This window comes from Pelodiscus sinensis, chromosome 2 (assembly GCF_049634645.1).
Source record: "Pelodiscus sinensis isolate JC-2024 chromosome 2, ASM4963464v1, whole genome shotgun sequence".
Taxonomy (NCBI): domain Eukaryota; kingdom Metazoa; phylum Chordata; order Testudines; family Trionychidae; genus Pelodiscus; species Pelodiscus sinensis.
Genome location: NC_134712.1, coordinates 192,401,836 through 192,422,943, shown reverse-complemented (window position 1 = coordinate 192,422,943; position 21,108 = coordinate 192,401,836). Strand labels below are relative to the sequence as shown.

The 21,108-nt window shown below is 38.9% G+C and overlaps 1 protein-coding gene across 10 annotated transcripts in view; it reads right to left on the bottom strand.

The window, feature by feature from the left end:
• The window catches only part of SATB1 (SATB homeobox 1), a 111,333-nt gene that overhangs the window by 54,709 nt on the left and 35,516 nt on the right, over positions 1 to 21,108 (bottom strand). For all 10 annotated transcript variants that reach the window (XM_075922093.1, XM_075922097.1, XM_075922098.1 and 7 more), the window contains one exon: positions 6,865 to 6,976. In XM_075922093.1, the coding sequence (XP_075778208.1) occupies positions 6,865 to 6,976 (112 nt within the window). The remainder of the gene's footprint in view (positions 1 to 6,864; positions 6,977 to 21,108) is intronic.

Sequence of the window (21,108 nt, the reverse complement as noted above, 5' to 3'; positions counted from 1 at the left end):
CAACTAAACAAAGAGAAGAGAAGGAGCAGAGAAGAGGGAATGGGAAGCAGTGATTCTTTGATCTAAAGGAACTCAGTCCTGGTCTACACTAGGGAGTTATTTTGAAATTACTTCCCTTTTTTCGAAACAAAAGGGAGCGTCCACATTACCAAGCCTGTTATTTCAAAATAATGGGCTTTTTATTTTGAAATAATTACCTAGTGTAGACATGCCCTCAGAGAGTCTCTTCCTCCCCTGTAAGCATCAGAGTGCACAACTCTGCATCCCGGCATGAAAAGGCTAGCAGTGGCTGTTACTTTTACAGAGCAGCCTCACTGGCATATGGACCCACTGACGGCTTATGTTGCACCATGAACATTTAACTCCTGAAGAATCTTCCCTACTGTATTAGCAGTTCCCAGACGAATGGAGAAGGGCAATCTAGACACCCCTGTACCCTGTTAATTCCTGGATAATGTATCCATTCTATGACCTCTTTGAAACTAGAATAATTTATGTTGAATTATGATATGGGACTGTACAAGCACACACAGCAGGATCAGGACAAAGACCACCTTAATCCCTCTCACTCTTCAGCCATGCTCAGGAATCTGGATGTGTGGGGAAAGCCAGGATGTTTTATCTTATAGTCTCCCAGGCATGTATCATTGTTTCAGTAGCTTGAAGCACTGCTTAACTTTTTTTTTTTAATGGCACCTTAAGAACATAAGAACAGCCGTACTGGGTCATACCAAAGGTCCATCTAGCCCAGTATCCTATCTGCCGACAGAGGCCAGCACCAGGTGCCCCAGAGAGGGTGGACCGAAGACAATGATCAAGCCATTTGTCTCCTGCCATCCTTCTCCAGCCTCTGACAAATAGAGGCCAGGGACACCAATTCTATCCCCTGGCTAATAGCCTTTTATGGACCTAACCTCCATGAAATTATCTAGCTTCTCTTTAAACTCTGTTGTAGTCCTAGCCTTCACAGCCTCCTCTGGCAAGGAGTTCCACAGGTTGACTACACGCTGTGTGAAGAAGAACTTTCTTTTATTAGCTTTAAACCGGATACCCATTAATTTCATTTGGTGTCCTCTAGTTCTTCTATTATGGGAACTAATAAATAACTTTTCTTTATCCGCCCTCTCCACACCACTCATGATTTTATATACCTCTATCATATCCCCCCCAAGTCTCCTCTTTTCTAAACAGAAAAGTCCCAGTCGCTTTAACCTCTCCTCATATGGGACCAATTCCAAACCCCTAATCATTTTAGTTGCCCTTTTCTGAACCCTTTCCAAGGCCAAAATATCTTTTTTGAGGTGAGGCGACCACATCTGTACACAGTATTCAAGATGTGGGCGTACCATAGTTTTATAAAGGGGCAGTAAGATATTCTGTGTCTTATTTTCTATCCCTTTCTTAATAATTCCTAGCATCCTATTTGCCTTTTTGACCGCCGCTGCACACTGTGGAAGTTTTCAGAGAACTATCCACGATAACTCCAAGATCTCTTTCCTGATTTGTCATAGCCAAATAAGCCCCCATCATACTGTATGTATAGTTGGGTTTATGTTTCCCGATGTGCATTACTTTACACTTATCCACATTAAATTTCATTTGCCATTTTGTTGCCCAATCACTCAGTTTGGTGAGCTCTTTTTGGAGTCCCTGACAGTCTGCTTCTGTCTTGAGTATCCTAAACAGTTTTGTATCATCCACAAACTTTACCACCTCACTGCTTACCCCTTTCTCCAGATCATTTATGAATAAGTTGAAAAGGATTGGTCCCAGGACTGACCCTTGGGGGACACCACTAGTTACCCCTCTCCATTCTGAAAATTTACCATTTATTCCTACCCTTTTTTTCCCCCTGTCTTTTAACCAGTTCTCTATCCAAGAAAGGACCTTCCCTCTTATCCCATGGCCATGTAATTTACATAAGAGCTTTTGGTGAGGGACCTTGTCAAAGGCTTTCTGAAAATCTAAGTATACGATATCTACTGGATCCCCCTTGTCTGCATGTTTGTTAACGCCTTCAAAGAACTCTAATAGATTAGTAAGACATGATTTCCCTTTACAGAAACCATGTTGACTTTTGTCCAACAAATTATGTTCTTCTACATGCCTCACAATTTTATTCTTTACTATTGTTACGACTAATTTGCCCGGTACTGAAGTTAGGCTTACCAGTCTAATTGCCAGGATCGCCTCTAAAGCCCTTTTTAAATATTGGTGTCACGTTAGCTATCTTCCAGTCATTAGGTACGGAAGCCAATTTAAAGGATAGGTTACAAACCACTGATAATAGTTCAGCAATTTCCCATTTGAGTTCTTTTAGAACTCTTGGATGAATGCCATACGGTCCCGGAGATTTGTTAACATTAAGTTTTTCTATTTGTTCCAAAACCTCCTCTAATGACACTTCAATCCATGACAGTTCCTCAGATTCATCACCCACAAAGGATGGTGCAGATTTGGGAATCTCCCCAACGTCCTCAGCCAAGAAGACTGAAGCAAAGAAATCATTTAGTTTCTCTGCAGTGGCTTTATCGTACTTGATTGCTCCTTTTATAGCTCGATCATCTAGGGGACCCACAGGTTTTTTAGCAGGCTTCCTGCTTCTAATGTACTTAAAACACATTTTGTTATTTCTTTTTGAGTTTTTGGCTAGCTGTTCCTCAAAATCTTTTTTTGCCTTTCATATTACATTTTTACACTTGATTTGACAGTGTTTATGTTCCTTTCTATTAATCTCACTAGGATTGGACTTCCACTTCTTAAAAAGATACCTTTTTGTCCCTCACTGCTTCTTTTACATGGTGGTTAAGCCACTGTGACTCTTTTTTAGGTCTCTTGCTATGTTTTTTAATTTGGGGTATACATTTAAGTTGGGCCTCTATTATGGGGTCTTTAAAAAGTTTCCATGTAACTTGCAGGGATTTGGCTCTAGTCATTGTGCCTTTTAATTTCTGTTTAACTAACCTCCTCATTTTTGTGTAATTTCCCTTTTTGAAATTAAATGCCAGGGTGCTGGACTGCTGAGGTGTTCTTCCCACCACAGGAATGTTAAATGTTATTATATTATAGTTTCTATTCCCAAGCGGTCCTGTAACAGTTCTCTCCTGGACCTGATCCTGCGCTCCACTCAGGACTAAATCGAGAATTACCTCTCCCCTTGTGGGTTCCTGCACCAGCTGCTCTAAGAAGCAGTCGTTTAAGCCATTGAGAAATTTTATCTCTGCTTCTCTTCCTGAGGTGACATGTATCCAGTCAATATGTGGATAATTAAAATCCCCCATTATTATAGAGTTCTTTATTTTGGTAGCTTCTCTAATCTCCCTCAGCATTTCAATGTCAGTATCGCTGTCCTGGTCAGGTGGTCGGTAATATATCCCTGCTGCTAATTTCTTATTATTGGAGCATGGAATTACTATCCATAGCAATTCTATAGAACATGTTGATTCATTTAATTTTTTTATTTCATTTGATTCTACATTATCTCACATACAGTGCCACCCCCGGCCTGCTCTATCCTTGTGATATATTTTATATTGGTATGATTGTGTCCCACAGATTTTCCTCATTCCACCAGGTTTCAGTGATGCCTATTATGTCAATCTCCTCCTTTAATACAAGGTACTCTAGTTCACCCATCTTATCAGTCAGACTCCTAGCATTTGTGTAGAAGCACTTTAAAAATTTGCCACTGCTTATTTGTCTGCCCTTCCCTGATGCACTGGATTCCTTTATATGCGGTTGTTTGTCTGCTCTGGCCCATGGTTTGTCCTCTCCCCTCCTCTCTTTCTGACTATATCTTAGAGAATCTCTATCAATGGATTCTCCTCTAAGAGAAGTCTCCCTCAGATTTATGTGCATCTCCGCACCAATCAGCTCTCCCCCATATCTTAGTTTAAAAACTGCTCTACAGCCTTTTTAATGTTTAGTGCCAGCAGCCTGGTTCCACCCTGGTTTAAGTGGAGCCTATCCTTCCTGTATAGGCTCCCCCTCTCCCAAAAGTGTCCCCAGTTCCTACTAAATCCAAACCCCTCTTTCCTACACCATTGTCTCATCCACGCATTGAGACTCTGAAGCTCTGCCTGCCTGCCTACCTGGCCCTGTGCGTGAAACTGGAAGCATTTCCGAGAATGCCACCATAGAGGTCCTGGATTTCAGTCTCTTTCCTAGCAGCCTAAATTTGGCCTCCAGGACATCTCTCCTACCCTTCCCTACGTCAATGGTACCTATATGTACCATGACCACCAGCTCCTCCCCAGCACTACACATAAGTCTATCTAGATGCCTCGAGAGAGCCGCAACCTTCGCACCAGGCAGGCAAGTGACCATACGGTTCTCCCGGTCATCACAAACACAACTATCTATGTTTCTAACGATCAAATCGCCCACTACTAACACCTGCCTCTTCCTAACAACTGGCATTCCCTCCCCCTCAGAGGTATCCTCAGTGCGAGAGGATACCACAACATCCTCTGGAAGGAGGATCCCAATTATGGGATGGTTTCCCGCTGCTCCCATTGAATCCTCTGTTCTGTTGAGACTTTCATCCTCCTTAAGAGCACTGGGGCTCTCAGACTGGAGGTGGGACAGTACTACAGTGTCCTGGAAAGTCTCGTCAACATATCTCTCTACCTCCCTTAGGGTATGTCTACACTACCACCCTAGTTCGAACTAGGGTGGTAATGTAGGCAACCAGAGTTGCAAATGAAGCCCAGGATCTGAATTTCCCGGGCTTCATTTGCATAAAGCCGGGCACCGCCATTTTTAAATGTCCGCTAGTGTGGACTCCGTGCCGCGCGGCTACACGCGGCACGGACTAGGTAGTTCGGACTAGGCTTCCTGGTTCGAACTACCGTTACTCCTCGTGAAAGCCTAGTCCGAACTACCTATGCAAATGAAGCCCGGGAAATTCAAATCCCAGGCTTCATTTGCAACTCCGGTTGCCTACATTACCACCCTAGTTCGAACTAGGGTGGTAGTGTAGACATACCCTTAGCTTCTCCAGTTCAGCCTTCCTCTGACACTTCCTCTGTATGAGCTAATGACACTTTTTATTCTAATGCCTAGCTCCTCAGTGGACAATTTAGGTTCCCTTACAGCTGAGTAAAATACATACTTAGACCTGGAAAAGTCCAGGTTAGATCAAGACTCATTTAGGTTTTATTAATAAGCCCTCTTTTCCCCATCCAAATTTTTGAAGCCAGATTTATTTAAAAAGCCAGATTTATTTGAAATAGATCCTTGTTCGAATGTGTTTCATTTACTGGCAATATTCCTAAAAGGGCAATAAATAAAAATATCAGTGTAAGAAACTAATCCCAGTTTACCAGAAGGGGAAAAATCATTTTCAATTTTCACAGTAATTAATGTTCCTCACTCATTAGTCAGCAGATCATCCTTCTGAAGAAGGGAATTTGTAGGAAGAAATCTGAATACATGGATTCCCCTCACACTATCAAGAGTGGTATCTAGAAGGGGTTCTTCTACAAAGAAGCCCCATGCCTCCTAACTCCAGTGAGAACCTATAGCTTTCTGTCATTCATAGAGCTCTCCCTCTAGTTTCAGTAGCTATTGGGATTTTTGAGGGGATGTAGTGTGAACCTCATGGCTGTGCTCTCCTTTCACATAATGAGACCCATTAACCCTGGTTTGCCTTCTCTTCAATTTTGTTTCCTCTGTAGACTCAGAATTCACAGCAAGATTCCCTGTTGGGGTGGGAGGTAAAGACCATAAGGAGGGAGTGGTGCTGTAGAGATTGCAAATCCCCTTCTGTGAAGTGGAAAGACTGGCTCAAGGATCAGGCCCATCAACATCAACATAACACAATAGGCTTTGGATCAAGCCTTTACACAGACCTCAGAAGGCAATACAGCTTCAAACTCTACACATACTGAGACACCAGACATTGCTGAAGTTAACATTACACAGAAGCTACAAACAAGTATAGGGAAAACAGCCTTCTGTTTTCACTAACTGAAAGCAGAGATCAACCCAAGTGTACCATTCACTTGGAACAGTAATTCAAGCAATTACCACAAAAGTGATGCATTGTCTTCATTACTGCCTTAAGCTATAGAAGGCAAAGAACCCGTTTTGGCAGATGAATGGTTTTGCTTTAAATATTAAAAGCTAGAACATGCTCAAAATTCAAACAAAATTAAACTATTTTCTTCATTACAAAAACTGTTTGAAAATTATGTAGAAACTGATATAAAATGCCCAAATATATATTGATTAAAAAAAACCCATTTATTAACACATTAAAGAATTAATATATCACAAACTAATTTATTATAATCCTATAATATATATACACACGCACAATAGTCTTCTTATAATCAGCAAAAACTTGTCCCAAAAGCTATAACAAGGCCCTTGTCATAATGAACTGAAGTTACAACAAGATACAGTTTGTTAATTCGTAAGTTTCTTGCAGGAGGAGAGTGATGGAGACCAGATTAGTCTTTGTTACAGTAACTACAAAATTGCTTCTTTAAAATATAATTTTAGCTTTTTTGGGGGGTGGGGAGGGGAATCAATCTTTCACAGTTCTAAATAAAGATTTTTTTAAAAAAACAATTATTCTAGTCTGTGGTAGGTCTCAGAGATTTACAAAATGACAACTTTATATCTTATTCCAATTTTCCAAATGTCAGACAAGCCAAGACAGTTTGGCTGGTTTAATAACAAATACTTATTGAAATTAATTCTCTGATTATATGCATACTTCCCATGCTCTCAGAAAAAGTGTACTACACATTGACCTTGAAGAGCTCTAGCTTCTAAGACTGAGACAGACCTTGGCACACATGTAATGGTATGTAGCCGCTACAACCACTGCAACTTTTTTTTTTTTTTTTTGCTTACCCATCATATCTTTTGCCTTCTTGAAATGTTTATACCACCTTCCAAATTCCTGACATTTTGCTGCTGAGACATTTGCATAGTAAGTGCTGTTCACAATGGAAGAAATCATACTCTGCATGAAAAGGGGGGGGGAAAAAATCATCTGTAACACACAGCAGCACAAATTGAGAAACAAATTATTTCAGTTGTTGAAACAATATGTTGAGAGTCTGAGCATCATACTGCATTTTTAATCCTTTAGTCCAGAGCTTCAATTCCTTAAAATCCATTAATCAAGCTTACAACCATATACCAAATACATTATAAACGAGAACAAAAAACAAATCCACTGAGAAAAGAATGAAGTTATCAACTTTAAGAAACTTAGACTACTAGAGATGGTGTTGTTTCAATAGATTAAGAAAAAGATTAAGAATTAAAATCCTAAATCCAGTCAAGTATCATTTATTAGTACTTCTACGGCTTTCAACGGCAATTGACCCATCCTAGACTGACAACACTGCTGAGGTTATGCCCATTCCCTTCATGTCAACCTATATGCAAGCCCAGAACTGCGAGACTCCTGGGGCCAAAGATAAAAGATATAATAATGTCTTTTGCACTGCAGAAAAGTGGTTTTAAGCAATGACGCACTCTTCTTAACCACACTGCAACTCCTTATAGAACAACATTTGAGAAACCAACTCTGTCAGTTTCAACTCTAGGTACTATGCTTTCAAGTTCTTCAATCTAGGACTTTGGATTAATTATAACACACACTTAATAGCAGACATTAATAAACTTAAGGATGTCTTGAGAAAAAAAGTTGGTTAGATAGAAAAATGTGCCAAATTTTAATCAAATTAATTTATAAAACCATTCAATAAAGTACTCTCTCACACACTGATGCACTACACTCAATATAGGCAATATGTTTGTGATAGGATGTCTGATCAACAAAAATCAGAGTGCAAATCCAATAGACCATGGATTTCAATAGTATTTAATGTGGAAAATAACTTCTATTAGCATACTAAAGGAACTGTCCAGCACATTTAGAAAACAATGACTCTCCAGAAGACAAAATCCTGATTATTAAGTTTCCTTTGCTTACCTATAGTTGTGCTATGGTGAAATCAACATTTAGCATGAAGCCTTTTGTTATATGAATTGCAATAACCAGTAGAAAAGCCAGTTTGGGGACAAAGGCAGTACATATTCCTCCAAGTCTGTCTACTACAAAATATTCCTAATCTAACACAGTATTATCGTGATTATTGATTCTACTTAAATCCATTATAAGCATTTGTTTTACAACATACTGTTCAGTAATGTGAATTTCTTAGACCCCAAAACAGTTATGCTGACATGTTAATAAGTCAAACATACGGAAACCCTGGTACAGAAGCCCTGTAATGAATGCATCGGACAGTTACTACTTTAGGAAAAAAACATGAGGATGGCTATAAATCACCAAAAATACATAGTCCAAGTGCTTCTTATTCCCTTTATATTAACCTAGAGTTTTTCAAGTCAACTAGAAATCTACTAAACAGTGTAAGGATTGATCACTAACTACAGCCCGAATCATCTTACACTAAGCTTAATTGAATCCAATTTCTATTTCCAGGACCAAGGCAATATTGCTAATGTTCAATACTAATAAAATAGTGGTTTTAGGTTCTCTTAATTTGGCCACGCCCCATGGGGATAGTGGCTGTATGACAACATTTATAAAAAAAAGTGATATGCGCATGCAAAACATGACTGAATGAACAGGTTATAGTGCATGTAAAATCTGCCTCAGTACATGCAAAATCAGTAACTGAACAGGATACTTTGTCTACAAAATTAACTATTTGCGTGTACATGTACAAATTTGGGGGGTGCAATTTAGTTTTTAATTTTTTAAAAATCTGTCTACTCTGATTTTTTTGGGGGGTGCTCGAATAGGAGACCGTTACCAAGTATTAAAAAGTGTCAATAATACCACTTTCAGGGTGCCTCCTGCCATTAAAGAGGTCTGCCTAAGATCTGCTATCCTCCTCTTTACTCAAATGTCATTCAGCTTCATCTCACAATGAAATTCTTATCTTATGCTTATGACATCACAGTCTGTTACCAAAGAAATATGATATCATCAGCTCAACACTGTGACTTTACTGTAGGACCAAACAAAAGGAACCAATATGCTGAGCAAAAACTCTTATGTTAACGTCATGAGTAAAATCCTTGTCCCTTTGAATCTAATGGCAAAACTACGACTGACTTCAATAGGATCACTATTTCACCCCACCTATCTGAGAATTAGCAAGCATGGCAAGAGAAACAGTGAAAGACACAAACAATGTAGTTGCGACGAGGAGTCCTGTGGCACCTTAGAGACTAATAGATTTATTGGAGCATAAGCTTTCGTGGTCAAAGACCCACTTCTTTGCCCACAAAAGCTTATGTTCCAATAAATCTATTAGTCCATAAGGTGCCACAGGAGTCCTCGTCACTTTTGCAGATTCAGACTAACATGGCTACCCCTCTGATACTAAATAATGTAGATGTATCTGAAGTATTCCCAGTCTATAAGTTCCTCTAACAGTGGACTCTTCAAGAACACTTCACATTAATATGCAAACTGTTAGGATTCATTTGCTAATTCACTTAAGGTAACAGTCTCAGAGGGGTGTCCGTGTCAGTGTGTAATTTAAAACAAGTGGTAACAATTATTTATTTAGGATGGATGGATAAAGCTTTAAGGTAACAGTTTTACTAGATTTGTAAAATGTTCATATCTTCCTACTCTATCAAGTACCTTCATCAAATCTTTTCTTCGCTGTTTCTATCCTTGATTTGTCTGCCCTTGTTGTCAGAAGCTCATGGTGTGTTTGTGTCTTGGAAGATATTCCCAATATCCTTGAGGGAACCACAGTCCTGATCTTAGGCACACTGAGATTTCTCTTTCCACCACAGGTCACACTACATGCAAAACCCCTCAAACTCTTGGCTGGCGCCTTGTATTCCTCTGTGATCTCACAGTCCACAAGTGTTAAAATTGATTGTCTTGTGGTCTGAGGCTGAACCATGTAAATTCCTTATCCAGATACACCCTATATACAGGCTATAGCTGTAGATGCTTCCCAGGAACAGGGAAGAGGAGCTAGCACAATGTGCAGCCTGCATAAATCTCAGACATATTCAAATGCATCACAGTACTCACCCCCATGATCTGGCCACAGCTTTCACACTTTCTGTGAAAGAAAATTGATAAACTGTATAAGTTGGCCATAGATCTCAAAACCTTAGAGTACCTCCCACAACCGTATGCTTCAGACCAAGTTGCTTTTGGATACAAAGTCTCTCACACACACCAATCCACCACACACACACACGCCCTCCTAAAAGTACACTAGCAGTACTTACAATTCTGTTTTGAGATTCTGATGAAGATCTAATCTGAAATGATGCCACCTTGACAGAAACCCCACTACTACCCATCTGTCGCAGTCTGCGCTTTCTTTTTCAGCCAGATACATTATTTATAATTAAGTCTTCGGTAACTGTGATGAAATAGGACTAGAATTGGTCTACCATTTCTGCTTAGTTTTCCTTAGAACATAGTTTTAAAAACTGATTCTCATCCCCTGAAAAGATTAAATATCATAGATATAATAGACATGAAGTGTTCCTCAAGAAGTTTCAAGCACTCTCTAGAAAGTACTATTTTTTTAAAATGTCCACTGCTTTATAAAAACAAGTTGCCAGTGTCAGCCATTTTTTTATCCTAACAGCCAATACATGAGGGGTGCGTCTATACTGGCAAGATTTTGCACAAAAGTAGCTGCTTTTGCGGAAAATCTTGCCAGCTGTCTACACTGGCCGCTTGAATTTGCGCAAGAGCACTGACGTTTTAATGTAAGAATTCAGTGCTTCTTTCACAAATACTTTGACGCTCCCACTCAGGGATAAGCCCTCTTGCGCAAGAATACTTGTGCAAGAGGGCCAGTGTAGACCGGCACCTTAATTTTTTGCGCAAAAAAGCCCGATGGCTAAAATGATCATCGGAGCTTTCTTGCGCAAAAGCACGTCTATACTGGGCATGGATGCTTTTGTGCAAAAGCACTTTTTGTGCAAAAGCATCCGTGCCAATCTAGATGCTCTTTTGCGGAAATAATTTTAACGGAAAAACTTTTCCATTAAAAGTATTTCTGCAAAATCATGCCAGTCTAGATGCAGCTGAGGTGTTTCACTAGGCAAGAGAAACAATTATATATTTGATTCTGTCTGGTCATGGTAGCAGCCACCGTACGTACTTTCGAGGAAGTATTCCTTTACTGTTTCCTGTATCACTATTCACTAACCAGGTAAAAACAAAAACAAAACCTGATCGGTTATGACTAAGAGTCTATTTTTGCCCTTTTTGCAAAACAACAACAGTGTTAATCAGGTTAATTCAATCATCCAAACCAAAATGGTTCATGCTTTCCTGCCAAATCAACCAACCACAGCAAAATCTGTTATCAGTGATTGCTCAGCTTCCAGTCGAAAACATTGAAGCCACACAGTCCCAAAACTTCCCCCAAAATAACCTTAAACTTACTCTTAGATGGCAAGACTGAAGCATAGGAAACAACCTCATCAAAGGGTATTTGGGATGCAGTATTTGTACAGAACAAATACATGGTAACAGATTTAGCAGAGGGAACAAGAGACAACAGTTCTCTTACAATACTCTGAGCTAGATATTAGGGATTATTTGGTATGAAATGTCCCTGTCAAAGAGGTATCATAACCAAAACTTATTTAGGCCTTTCTGATTGTTTAACTGGAAGGGCAGGAGGTGGGAGAGAAGAGAATCATTTATGAAACTGGTTCATCAGTGTTTAAAGCTTTCAAGCTCTATCGGTGGAGGGGGTAAGGGCTGCAACAACTTATTTACACAATTATCTAAATACGATTAAACAGCTGATGGACAAATATTAAACTAGAAAATGTATAGTCATTTCAGCTTAATGTAATCCTCTTTCTGTAAACACCCAAGATGATTTTTTTTCAACCAGAACAGTCCTGACATCTCATAAGCCTAAGGGTGAATAGCAAGAGATTGTTTTTGATAGTTATAAATATTCAAAAGACATGCAGACCATCTGCTTTCATAATACAGGTAAAGCAAGACTGAAATGGTGACTGCTGTATAAAAATGGTTCTTTTAACAAAGTCTTCTTCTCCTCGCAAACTATAAAGACAGATGTCAAAAACTGTTTATACAGGGTAATCAGGAGCGTGCAAAATGTAATACTCCTTTTACACACAGTGCTTGCTAAAGAGATTTTTTTTCTTTTTCTTCCCATCTGTGTGTTGCAACACATTTCTACAAGTTAAAAACATTTTTTCAAACAGAGATCTCATGAATACCCAAAAACATGCTATCTGGTTTCTGAATGCTAATTATTTTCAACCAAGGAATCTGATTTTTTCTATAGGAAGGAATGTATGCTTTTGAAATGGAGTACTATAGTGATAGCAGACATTGCACACTGAACATTAAAACAAGTTCAATTCTGCACTTTTTCGACACTGGCTATTTTCAACAACCTTGTCTTGCATGTAATCTGCATCTGTTAAATTTGGTTTGCCATAAATGGAACACATTTATTCTCTCCCTTTTCAATGGAATTTTATTTATGTTTTGCCATTTATCAAGCTCTTCAATATAAAGCCTTATAACAATGTAATGATTTTTGTCAAGTGGAAAGTAAAAGATATATCTGCCAAGCAGAATATGAATAGTACTGCCCATAAACCCCTACAGTCAATTTTCAGAATTGAAACACTAATCTTGACAGTAACCTTTTAATGTATTATATTAATGGTACAGAAGCGTTAAGCACCTTTTTTTATAATTCTCAATAAAACGAACATTGACTGAACAATCTGTCAAAGTACTGGCTCCAATTTTTTTTTTAAATTCAACTTTTAGAGTTCTATCTATTTTCGCTTCCATAAATTCACCACTTTAGATCTCTAGATATTTGGCAAGGAAAGATACTTCCTATTGTCACTATAATCTGCCTAACAAATATTCAAACTGTGAATCTCCATTTCAGTACTTAGATAACGTTTAAATGGTGCTGAATTTAAGAACAGAGTATAGCTCTGGATATGGGAGAGGTATTAAAGAGGAGGTACTATGCATATCTCAATATGTGCTTTACCCAAAGGAACAAAAGCCATCAACAGGGGATAACAATAAGGAAGTTTAAGATCATGTTTACATATTACTTAATGAATACAACAATTGTGCATCTAGGCCCAATCATGTAAATACATTATCAGAAATAGTCCTTGGCTCCAAGATCTATCACATCATTTGAGATTATGCTATTCCACACACTTGGGAAGGTGCAACTTGGTGCCTGATGTACTGACATCCAGATAATAATTCTGTCTCTTTAAAATTAGTTTTACAACTGCAAAACATCCATACACCATAAGTTGTTTTTAGGACATGGACATGTTAAAATGGGCTGGGTTAACAGACACATGCACCCCCCCTTAGATTCTTTAGTACCTTGAAATATAAGTGACACAGGGGTTTGCTTTGTCATTCCCTCTATAAATATGTTGAAGAAAAAAAATAGATGGACAGAGATACATTCCTGATGGTGAGAAACCTGTCCGTGCCTTTGGCAGTGCATATGGATGAAGATTTGACTCCTGTACTGTTGCCAAAGTCATGAAAACTACAGTGATCTGTAGGACTAGTGCTGGCCATATAAATAAAAAATTGCATAAAGGCGGTCCTAAAAATTATCAAATGAGGTTTTAAAAAAAATAAAGTACCACCCTTTGCCTTCTGCATCCCTTCCTACATCATACAAGTAATTTAATTTAGATTAGCTCCTCCCCCTTTCCCATTGCTTCTAAAGGCTGTCTTATTACAGAGAGAATGGAAAATTACCTCCATTATTAGTAGGTTGTGGCAGTCCTTGTTTTTAGTCAAGTAATCTGAAGTGTAGTTTCCATTCTAAGAATTAACTACAGATTCTTGTACTGCTGTCTTCTTGCAATGTGAAGATTGGAAATTTAAATGACAGAGAAGCCATCTCCCCTTCTCCTAATGGATATAAATAAAGCCGAGGGAAAAAAAAAGTCTGCTTTCCAAGATACCAGCCTCATATCCACAGAGGCTAAAGGTTCAAAAATAAAAATAGAGGGGTGGAAGGAAATGCTAGTTCACAGATAATGGGAATACTGAAAATGGCAGAAATCCAAAGGACACCAACATTTTTTAAAGAAAATGGTGATTTTTGTCATCTTATTTTGGGGATCCTAGTTGGGCACCCCAAAATAATTGACTTTCAGAAAGGAGCAAGCACCACCCTTTGAAAATCATCCCTTCCCCTTTAAAATGTTTCAAGTTGGGCACCCATACTCTGAGATACCAAAATATCAAGAGTTAATCTTAAAATTACTGCCCACTACCTAAAGTATTAGGGCTCCAAATAGCAAAGGCTTGAATTTTAAGCATCCTGCTGACTAGACTCTTCCTGAAGTCAAGCTGGATAAAAATCTAAAAAATGACTAAAATAGTGGCAATAGAAGACAGGTTCCTAGCTTTATCTTACTGAATGAAAATGGCCTTGGGTATTTAGAAGTAGAGTCTGTTTCATATGAGAAGACTTAACTTCAGTGTTCACCTTCCAGTAACTTCAACTTTTGAGTTTCTGGGCTGGCTTCCAGCAGCGCAACCCATGAAAGGAGCATATGACTAGGGAAAGGGGCTTGAGCTACTATTTATTTCCAATCAGGAACCCTGGTTTTCAAATGCCACTCTGCCTCAATTAAGATTAAATGTGTTGTTTGTCTGCATAGTGCTCTCAGGTCTTCAGAAATGAGAGAAGAAGAAGAAGAAAAAAAGAGGGAACAAACTGAAAACTCTGGGTTATGGATACTGAAAACACATCTATTGCTAGAGCTAGAAGACACTGGTATAAATGGAAGGCTTGGGGCATCTGGTTTCCACAACAAAAAGCTGTCCATAGAATTTCACCTATCGACTTTGGAATCTTCCCCAACAACTCACCATTAAACTACAGATTTCCACAAAGACATATAATTGTAATTTTAAGACTTCAAGAGCGGGTAAATTTGTAACATCATCTCTTGATAATCTGCTCCACTGGTTAACTACCCTTAAAAACTTGTCTTATTTCCCAGTTTGAATTTAGTTGGTTGGAAAAAAGAAAAGGCCACTAATATGCTATCATTGCCATATGAAGTTTCAGGGGCTGAGTGTAAGTTACCTCTTAACCTTCTCTCTTCAAAAATCAAAATAGATGCATTAAGAGACTAAAAGGAGTTAATCTAAGACGTGTTTACCAGACCACCAATCCTTTTTACAGCTCTACTCTCAACTACTTCCAATTTTTCATGCCCTTTTAAAAGTATGCACATCAGAGGTGCGTGCAATATTCCAGGAGAGGTCTAACTGATACCATATAAAATGAGAATATCAGCTCCTTACTCCTGCAAGATACTTGTATGTTGATAGATCCAAGCTGTGAAAGCAGGGACTGCTGAGTGTGTCTAAAATGGGGCCACATTTCCCTTCAGCACCTCTTGGGACCCAAAACTGAATGGGAGACACTCACCCATTCTCTGAGGGCACTCAGAGCCAAATGGTTGCTTCTCCCTGCCACCAGGCCTTGCAGAAAAACTGGGAGGAGGAACCAGCCACCCAAAGGAGTTGTAGAAGCAACTGCAGAAGCAGGGACCTTTGGACATTCAGAGAAGTTTCAGCAGGACTTTCTCTGCCTTGTCCTGATTGGCTATTTCCTCCCAAATCTCCCTTTCTCTCTCTCAACTTCTCTTCTGATCTGCCTTTATACTCTCTTCCCCACTGTGCTGTTTCTGCCCACCTTTCCCTTCAATGTTCCCTCTCCCTTCAACTTTCTTTCCATTTACCTTGTCTTCTCCTAACTAGATCCAATTTTGGATCATGTCACTATCACATAGTTGACTCTGCTTGTGGCTTACAAACCTTTCTTTCTCGATCCTGTGTGTCCGACATCTTTAATTTTCTCTGTAGCAGGTATCATCTATAATTCTGTATTGGTACAGTGCCTAAAACAATAAGGAACCCTCTCATGACTTGGGGTTTATTGCCATGACCCATGGTAAACTTTATTATTATTAATTATGTTAGAGCGATAAGGTGTGTCAGAAAATATCTTCTGCTAGAAGAACAAGCTTCCAACTGCATGCGGAGCTATTCAAATCTCTTCTTTACTTAAGCTTGAAAGCGTGTTGCTTTCATGAATAGAAGATGTCCAATAAAAGACACTCTCGCCCTCAACTTGCCCCTCTGATATCCAGGAAGCAATATGGCTACAATACTGCATAAAATAATTAAGTTAGGCTTTTTGCCACAGCACTACATTAGGAGCTTGTGTTCAGTTTAGCGATAATGACCCCAAATCAAACAATACCCCATTCAAGTATGTATATTTAGCTCTATTAAGGAAACATGGAAGAATAAAGTCCACTTGGGCAGAAAGGGCAGAGTTAAAGTGCGCCAGTTACAAGGGATCTTTCCCATCTGTGTTACTGGCTTTAGTGATGAAAGTTTTCACAAAAAGTTCACCTAGTCTGGAAAAACAAAACCAGACAGGACACAGGAAACATTGAGACACACCTCATTGTTTTTTGATAACCACTTGCCAGAGTGACATGCATATTGATCAACTGTTGATTCCAAAAGTCCCATGGCTCTGCAGCAACAATTACTTCCTAGAGAGAATCTACTATTTTAATTCCTTGAATACCCTTTTAACAGACAGTGTGGCTACATCTACACTGGCCCCTTCTCCGGAACAGGCATGCTAATTTACAACTCTGGAATAGGGAAATCCGTGGGGGATTTAAATAAACATGGCCGCCGCTTTTTTTCCCGGCTTGGGGAAAAGCCGGAAAAGAGCGTCTAGACTGGCGCGATCCTCCGGAATAAAGCCCTTTTCCGGAGGATCTCTTATTCCTACTTGCAAGGTAAGTAAGTAGGAATAAGAGATCCTCCGGAAAAGGGCTTTATTCCGGAGGATCGCGCCAGTCTAGACGCTCTTTTCCGGCTTTTCCCCAAGCCGGAAAAAAGCGGCGGCCATGTTTATTTAAATCCCGCGGGGGATATTTAAATCCCCCGCGGATTTCCCTATTCCAGAGTTGTAAATTAGCATGCCTCTTCCGGAGAAGGGGCCAGTGTAGACGTAGCCTGTGGGTTTCATCATACACTTGGCATCTTTTCTTTTGGATGAACAAAGATTAGGGAATAAGCCCCTGACAACTTTTGGAGTCCTCAGTACTGCAAAATATATTTGAGTTTATTGGAAGGGGCATTCAGAGAACATCCATGAGAACAGAGCTGTGTTTAGGCCATCTACTTTTAGAGAATATTTTGATACGTGGGAAAACAGTTTTGGAGAGGGAGATAGAATTTTGAACATTAGACCTTTACACGATACACTTTTCCATGCTAAGCACTAGTCAAGCTGAGAGAGTGCTTTATTCCTCCTTGACCCAGAATAGATGTTAGTAGTAAGGGTCTTAGCAGAAGTTTCACACTCTCATCACGGAGTACATTTTTCCTGTTGATAATCTCTTTTAGAGCTACCAAATCTTTAAGAGATGGATCCTTTTTAGCAAGCTACGCCACATCAAGATCACAGAAAAGAAATAACTTTGCAAGCTTGTAAATGTTTTGAGGCTCTGGGTATATTATGTTTAGCGTATTCTCTAAACTCCCATACATGGTGGAGACCTTTTATATCTTCTCACCCTTGGGGAACACAGATTTCTTTAGATTGTTTATTCTAAGAATTGGAGGAAGACAGGTCTCAGGCTGCTGGCAGGTGTTTGAGGTTTGATTACAGTTCTCAGGACTAAAAAACCTGTCTTCAGATCAATGTTGCAAGGCATCAAAGGAATTTGATACTATTTTTTTCCTACAGAGGAGTCATGCAAGGAAGTAGATGGAGACCTCACCTTTCCCTAATATGTATTTTGAGGAGTCCAAGAGGGAAGAAAAGAGGAAACTACACATCCCTTTTTATTTAAAAAAAAATAAGCTTTATAAAAGAGGTTTTGTAGATATCAGAACCTTTAAAAAAAAAAAACCTCTCTCACCCTCTCAAATAATCTTCAGTGTGCATTCAAGTCAGAGTTGAAATCAATCTGACAAGGAAGGAAGTATTTGGTCTGTCAAAATCAGAGTGCTTATCTCTCTATGTAGCCACTCAAGAATTGGGTCTCACTGTGCTTTCATTCCTGTCAGGTGTAAAGGATTATTATGAGTCCAATTCTTCTTTTTTTTTTCTCCACGAGACTGTCAACAATGCATACCAGCACAGCACTCTGCATGAGGACCAGAATATGCTGTTAATACACTTGAGTCACTTCTATATGCTGGGAACATTTTATAGGGGGGGAAAAATTATATCAAACATTTGTGACAACTCCCCTTCTTCCCCCAGCCATGTTTACCTGTAGTCAGGGCAAAATGGACATGGTTATGGCAGCATGATGAAAAAAACCCATGTGATAAGTCAGATTAATTTTGTCCACTTGCCTTTTGAAGAGGACTTAAGTTGTCAGCCCAGATAAGAGTTTTTTAATGGACAGAAATAAAGCTTTATTTGAATTCCTTAAACTGACAAGTCACAATACACTAATTCATTACTGAATTTGGAAAAATACTTTATCACTCGCAACTACTAAGGGTACGCAACATAGAGGACGAAACTGGTATTAGTGTAGAATATGGAACTGACCTGCACTAACAAAGCTGTGAGTTGAAGAACATGTAAGTCATATATCTGTGCAATACCTTGCTCTAATCAGTGCTATCTTGTTTTTATTTAAAAAAAAAAAAAAGCCAAGGGACATATACATTAAGTTAAGGGAGTAACTGTTGACTAACATAACTGTATCAGAGACCATATATTTCTTCATTGTTAATGAAATTCAGTTAAAAGTGGAGGAAGTGAGAAAGAAAATACTGTTAGTAATGTGTTTTACATAAGAACACAATATAGAAAGGGAAGTGCAATTAAATCTTAATGTGGACTTTTTTATTTTTAGTTTATCATCTGGTTTACATTTTGAGCGCCTTCACAGACAGTAAATTATGCTGGCATTTCTTAGGGAATAACTGCCATGTTAATTTTGTTTAATAAAATAACTGACATAGAAAAGGGGAGAAACAAGCAAGAAGAGACACCCAACCCCCACTCCTTATCTTTAGCTAAGTATTCAAATGCTTTCTATAAGAATTGTCCGTGGTCCAACTCCAGCACCATGTAATAACACAATACATTACAACACAATACAATACAATCTTGGATTTCTGTAGCGCCCTTCATGCAAGCATCCCAGGGTGCTTTACAATCATTATGAGTTAAAATTAAAACTGGAGCACATACAATTCCTAATAGAATCATTTTAAGAATGCTAAACAGAACAAATAACTTTTAAGTCTAGATTTAAAAGTCCCAACTGTCAGAGCGTTCCTTACTTCAATTGGCAATGAGTTCCAAAGCTAGAGAGCAAAGCGACTAAAGGCTCTCTTATGTTATGTTAAAGGATCTCTGATGTTGTTTATACTCTTATAGTACTCACAAGCAACCAGTTTCCAATAAAAGAAAAATTGTATGTGTTATTTTCAAATCTTGTTTTAAAAGAAAGCTGGGGGAGTAGCTGGGGAATAACCTTCTAGTGAAAGTTAAGAAAAATCAGGGTTCATATTCAGACACTTCTATAGACACAATATGCTTAAGTGGTGCATTAAGAAACGGCACAAGAAAGCATTTATAATAAAATGCAGTTCTTGAGCAGTATATTATTTACTGTCACTAAATATGCTACAAAGATATGTATATGTGACACTTTAAAACAATAGTTATTGTACATGGCCTCCGTCAAGACTCTCATTGAAGTGAAAGTGAAATAAACTGAGTTCAGTTTTCTAATATATATACACAAGACATCTTCCCCGCCCCGCCCCCCCCGAAATTAGCAGTGTTCCTTGTTTTACTCCTTCCACTTCCCTAAAACTTCACAGCCATATTATGCAGACATCCTTCACACGGGTACAGGCTGAAAACCACATAAATATAGATCAGAATTGGCCACTACTTGAAGAATGGGAAGAAGCACAGAAACAATATCACATGCCAACAAGCCATAGAACTTTTCCTCGGATATTAGTAGAACCCCGCAAATCCATGCATAGCTGCTTTATATCCTTGGTACCCACATCCAAGGATGTAGATGCAGATATCTGCATCTCATTTTTGTGGATATGGATGCAAATTATGTATCCGTGCAGGGCTCTGCAATGTTAGGGTGAAAGGTGAGTAAAAGGCTGCTGCCTACAACTATTTATCAGCATTTATCTTTTGTGAATCAATAGTGTGAAGTGTCATGTATTACCTTGCATGAACACACCCTTCCAAGATAGGAGTCCCTATACCAATGTGGAAGCAGATGCACATGGGGATCCCAGACAGAAGGTCCCTTCATCACTATACTAACGGGACCCTTTTATATCAGAGCCTACATTAATTTGATAAGGGACATTGCTGTCCCCAGTCAGTCAACCCAGGTACAGAAATGGACTTCTAGGCAACTTCATAACTTTTCTTTCTGAGAAGGATGATTTGACCCTTAATTACAATGTTTCAGATATGAATATGTTTCTACCTCTTCACAGCAATTCTATTTTCTTTCTATTAAAATTTTAAACTCAAAGGAAATTGTTTTATGTTGCGCACAGAAACATCTATGCATATTGTAAATATTCAAAAACAAACATTAAATCAATGTGGAGTCTGATTTAAACTAAAAAAAAAAAAAAAAAAAACACCATAGAAACACTTTGTCCTTAGGGCCCCTAATTACCTTGTTTAGTCCCAAGACTGGATCTTCATTTCAAAATGATCATTCCCTTTTGCATCCAGTCAATGCATGTTGCCTCCTCTACAGCCTGCAAAGTGGAGGTCTGACAGGAGGCAAATAGAGGTGATTGGCAATAGGGCTGAGGGAGATGGATTTACAGTCCAAGCAAAATGCTGCATGTCATGCTCTAAGACTATGTCCATACTGCAGGTATTTGTTGGCAGAGTGTATGCTAATGAAGCGCTCATTAGCATTTGTCGTGCTGTTATTTGCATATCTCTGCTGATGCTTTTTGCGGAAGAGGTTTTTGCGCAAAAACAAGCTGTG